Source organism: Enhydra lutris, unplaced genomic scaffold (genome assembly GCF_002288905.1).
Source record: "Enhydra lutris kenyoni isolate GAN:26980312 unplaced genomic scaffold, ASM228890v2 scaffoldscaffold13, whole genome shotgun sequence".
In the NCBI taxonomy this organism is placed as follows: Eukaryota; Metazoa; Chordata; class Mammalia; order Carnivora; family Mustelidae; genus Enhydra; species Enhydra lutris.
In genome coordinates this window covers 17,468,710-17,473,623 of record NW_019154097.1, presented here as the reverse complement: position 1 = coordinate 17,473,623, position 4,914 = coordinate 17,468,710, and the positions used below count along the sequence as shown (strand labels likewise).

Below are 4,914 nucleotides of genomic sequence, written 5' to 3'. Positions count from 1 at the left end.
CTAAGACAATATATTTCTGTCCTTTATGTTCCCAGTCTGTGGTACTCCATTAGAGCAGCCCTCGAAAACACATTGCCCAGTGGAGACTTCCCATCCATCTCTCACTCCCACTCCTGGTGACTAGACCCCATGCATTTCGGCTCCAGAACGGCTCTAGAATTCAGCCGCTACCCTCTCCACAGTCTCCGTAGGTGTGTTGGGAAATTTGGTTCTCTGCAAGCCTCATGTTAGGACAAGATAGAAAGGGACTTCGCTGACCGAAAGGCACAAGGATGGATCCAAGCTGGCACAGGGGAGAGAGTCTAGGATTCCAAGGGGATATAGAGCTGGTGGGGCTGGCCAGCAGGGGTGAGGGCGCGCCTCTCTGTGGGTAAGAGAAACACCAGCTCCCTGCTTGGCTGGAGAAAGCTGAGATGGAGCAGGCTGGTGCAAATGTCAGAGAGCTGTGGCTGGCCAGAGGACAGGGCTCCCCTGTCTCTGTCCCCAGGGCAAGGTTTGGGGCCCGGCTTCCTCCTGGGATGTGTGTGCTGGGTGAGTGGAGATTGGGGGGGGCACCTTTGCTGCTGGGGTTCCCACGGGCATGGCTGCAGCGAGCACATCCCTGAGGCACCAGCTTTGTGAGGCTACAGAGGGTGCTCCTCTTCCATCGAAACCAAACGAACAGGTTTGCCGACGAGATTCCAGGTTTCAGTCCAAGAGGTGTGAGCTGAGCAGGCGCCTGGCCCAGCCCAGCATCAGCTCCCGCTCAGGGGGGACGCGGGAGACTGCGCAGGAGCTCTGGGAATTAGACTCTGAACACTGGGATCCAGCAGTGAAGGACCTGGAGCACGGGGCCTCCCTGGGAACCCAGAAGGACTCGGAGCAGCTGTGCGAGACTTGCTCTTTCTCCCCTCCTCCTCCCTCACCCCATGCCCCTCTGTCTCCCTCCATGTCCCTCCTCCCCACTGCAGGCACCTACCCCCATCTCCCTCCCCTCTCATCCCGTTAGCCCCCTTTGCCCTACCACCTTCCTCCTCTGTTCCTTCCTTTCCTCTTGGGGACCCCTTTTTTCCCCTCTTCCCTCTGACTCCTTCTTTTCCTCCCCGCTTCCCCTCTCCTGCCTCCCCCCCACCCCCGCACTCATGGCTCCCCACCTCCTTCTCCCCTCACCCGTCTTTCTCCCCTCGCCTTAGCTCCACTCCTTTCCCACTTCCCACTTACCCTGCCCTCCCCTCCATCTCCCTTACCTTTTCCTCCCCCTCCTCTTCCCCTCCCCCCCACCTTTCCACCTGTCCTCCTCACTCCCCCACCCCCCCCCCCCCCCTCCTTCTCTCCCTCCCACGCCCCGCCCATCACTGTTTGCTTTTCTCCCGGATCCAGATGAAGGGGTGGCCCTGTTTCTGCCCTGCCCTGCCGCATTTCTGGCAGCTGGAGTCTTGCTTCATGGCTGAGGGCTCAGGCACTCAGGCCCCGGGGAAAGAGCCCCCGCTCAGCATCCAGGTCCTGCGAGCCCAGTACGAAGGCTTGCGAAGGCAGCAGAGGGCGCGGGCCTACCTGGTGGTGCTCCCGACAGGTAGGGCTGGGCAGGTGCTGGGACAAAAGCCAGAAGCGGAGGGAGGAGGGCCTGGCTATGGGCACAATGGGTGGTGGGCTGCGGCCAGGGCCGGTGGGGGCTCTGTGGGCCCTCCTGGTAGGAAAGAGCAGGCAAGCCAGCAGAGCCGGGAGGCCAGTTCTGGGCAGCTCTGCTTGGCTCAGGTCCCCTGCAGGGGCCTCAGCCAGGCATCCAGCCAGCCGCCCGCCTACCTGGCCTCCACTCTCAGGTTCTCACCTTGCCAGACTGTTCTGCCTGGTGGAGGTGGCTCGGCCCCCTGCTGGGCCAGGTGGGGTGATGGGAGCACTTCCTGGCTGGGTCTTGCCTCCTGCAAAGCAGAGAAACTGGCCCTGGAGAGAGCAGACATGGTGCTCCCAACAGCCCGCCACGGGCCAGAGGACACGTGGCGCTCAGGGACCCAGACTTATGGAGCTTGCTTATCATAGTCTCAAACAACTTCTAAGGAGGCATGAGATACAGAAACCTCAAGGAGAGAATGCCTCTTCCCTCTGGGAACTCAGATTTTGTTCCTGGAGGAAGTTAGGAGCCTAAGGCTCCATCCCAGCCCTTCTCTCTAACAGAGGAATGCATGGGTCGAGGGAGGTGGGAAGGGCAATGCTGTGCCTGAGGGTTTCTTCAGGACTCCCTGAGCGGTCCACCCAATGCTAGGCCAGCTGGGAAGGAATCAGGGGCCAGGGAGACATCACCATCTGGGACAGGAAGTGTGCTGCCTTGTGGAGATAACAGTGGTCCCACGGAGCAGAGGGTGCCCAGCTCCCATTCCTGGGGCTGTTCTGTGTGAACTGAACTGGCACAGCCAGACACGCCCCATCTCTGCAGGGTGGACACCAAAAGGTTCCTAAAGGTCTAGTCCATCCCCAAACGTGTTTATTCATTCAGTCATTCAGCAAACATGAAATTAAACCACTCATCAAAGCAAAAGAGTACCGCGCTCAGCAGACCCACAATTCGGACTCGCATTGCAAAGACGGGCCAACTCAACATGCCCCTGCCCCAACCCAACCCTCTGGATCTTCCTCCCACACTCTGTAACTCAGTGTGCTCCCCCTCCCCCACAGCTATCCTCACCGATCAGTTTGGCCAGGCTAATGCCAGAAGGCTGGTCGGACCAGACTCTGCTTTGTCAGGGAAGACTTCTGACTCCCAGGTGAAGTCAGCCACTCAACAGGATCTGTTTGGGGTTGGGGTCCAGGTGTACCCCCCACTTGGTCTTTTTCCTTGTCCTCCGTGGACCCCGGACTGGGACTGACAGGGAAGGAGGCTCCTTTCTGCAACCAAGTCCTGCCTATCCGCCCAGACATAATGGAGAGGCTACTAGTTCCAAGGTTCTCCTATCACATCCCCTCTTCCCCTTTTCCCAAATAAGTACATAGCATTCTAGACTTTTAGTCAGGGAGTCCATGTCAAGAAAAATCAGGTAGTCCTGAAGTGGGAACACATTTTCAGTCCCTCCGCGGTTTGCAGAGATGGCCCCACCAGTCCTGTTTCCCACAGACTCCCAGACCTGGAGCTCTAGGGGCTTCCTTCTGCCTTCATACCTCAGCACCGTCTCTCCCCTCCTGTGCACACCTTCCCTGTCCAGGGCCTCCCGCAGGGACAAGTGCCACGAGGCTCAAGGGAGCCCCACTCACGATCCAGAGGCAAAAGACCAACTCTCTTTGGAACCCCTTTCAGTCACTGCCACAACCCTCTCTGCCACCAAGGGTTGACAATAAACAGTCGTGTGACACAAGGTGGTAAAAACAGATGCCCGAGAAAAAGAGACACTGGTCTGGACCGTCATCCCTGCAGCCAGTTCGGAGAAGCCAGAGCTGCTGTAACCGTGTTCCCAGATCAGTGTCGGAGGGGTGGGAGAAGGCGAGGCTCCAGTCTTCCAAAAGGAGCTGCTGTGAAATACCGCTCCTCCCTCCTGCACCTTGGGCTGTAAACCCATGATGGGAATCCCAGAACAGAAAACCCTGTAGGTGAAGAGTAATCTTTTCCACTGGCCAGTGCCTATGACTCTGTTCCATTCTTCCAGTCTGAATGCTCGTTCCCTAGCTCTGCCCTGGGGTCACTCCCTCGCTGCAGTTAGGAACTGGAGTCGATTATTAAACTCTGTTCTGCTTCAGATTTTCTTCATAGCATCGGTTCTCACCTGCAATTTTCTTGTAACACATTCATTTGCTTAGCGTTTTCCTAGCCCACTAGAGCCTATCCGTGAAGATGTGGATTTTTTTCTCGTTTGCTGCCGTATTCCCTGAACCTAGAACGAATGATGCTTGGCATGTAATAAGTGCTCAATAAATACTTGTTGAACGAATGAGTACATGTGCATGAGGGTGTGTATGTGTTAGAGAGGGTTTTGTGGGTGTGAGTGTGTGGACAGGGGAGGGAGGGTACAGGTGTGAGCAGGTACAAGTGGGATCACATGTGACCCACGTCTATGTGTAAACACACATTTGGGGTAAGATTCCTATGGCTCGAGACCTCTGAGACCCCCAGAATGAGAGCTGCCCTGTACCTGCCAGTGGTGACCATGTTTGTGCCTTGCTTTGTCAGGAGGATACACACCTGCTCCTGCTGAGTCCGTGGTCAGTCCTGTTTGGATTAACAAGGAGAGAAGGCATTCAGTGTCCCTAGAAGAGGCAGATCTGGGGGCCGAGGGGATGCTGGAGGAGGCCGACGGAGGCTGTCTCCAGGGCCCTGAATCTCCATGGCACGCACACCTGGAGATGTACCGCTGCGTTCAAACCTTCCACCAGGAAATTAGTCTTCCAGTAAAACACAAGAATAAACTCATGGGGTCCAAACAAAGGCTGCCTCAGGAAGGAGACCCAGGCCTGTTTGAAAACAATCAGATGACCCAGCAAGGGACCACCAACCTACCAACAGCCCAGTGTGAATGTCCGGTGGGCAATGTCCAGACAAAGACAGTAGGATCTGGCTTGAATATGGACATTCAGCACCCTCTTTCCAAGAAGAACCCACACAGGTCTGGAAAACCAGCTCACTATCCATTTCCCCAGAGGAAAACGCCCAGGATCTCTCAAACTGCCCGGAACCTGGGCTTGTATGGCCCAGCCTAAAGCTTCCTGCTCAACCAAATGTCTCAACGTTGAAACCATGGATGGCCTCATCCAAGAACCCAGGAGGCAGGGCCATGAGTCGGGCCTCTAGCTAGGAGCAAGAACCAGACTAACTCAGTGGTAGGGATTTTGAACTTCATGGTGGCATGGTCTTGTCCTTCAGAAAAGAAGAGATTGCCTAGGCCAGATCTCACACAGTCTAGGATGAAAGACTGTATCTGATCAGGGTGGCCCCACTGTGCTTGTATACGAAGA

The 4,914-nt window shown here is 56.3% G+C and overlaps 1 protein-coding gene across 1 annotated transcript; it reads left to right on the top strand.

Annotated features, from left to right (window-relative positions):
- Nucleotides 1-1,359: 1,359 nt before the first annotated feature.
- On the top strand, nucleotides 1,360-4,659 carry LOC111145550 (chromosome unknown C9orf152 homolog). The gene is made up of 2 exons (XM_022500474.1): nucleotides 1,360-1,552; nucleotides 4,133-4,659. The coding sequence occupies exons 1-2, from the start codon at nucleotides 1,360-1,362 to the stop codon at nucleotides 4,657-4,659; spliced, it is 720 nt and encodes a 239-aa protein (XP_022356182.1).
- Nucleotides 4,660-4,914: the final 255 nt, after the last annotated feature.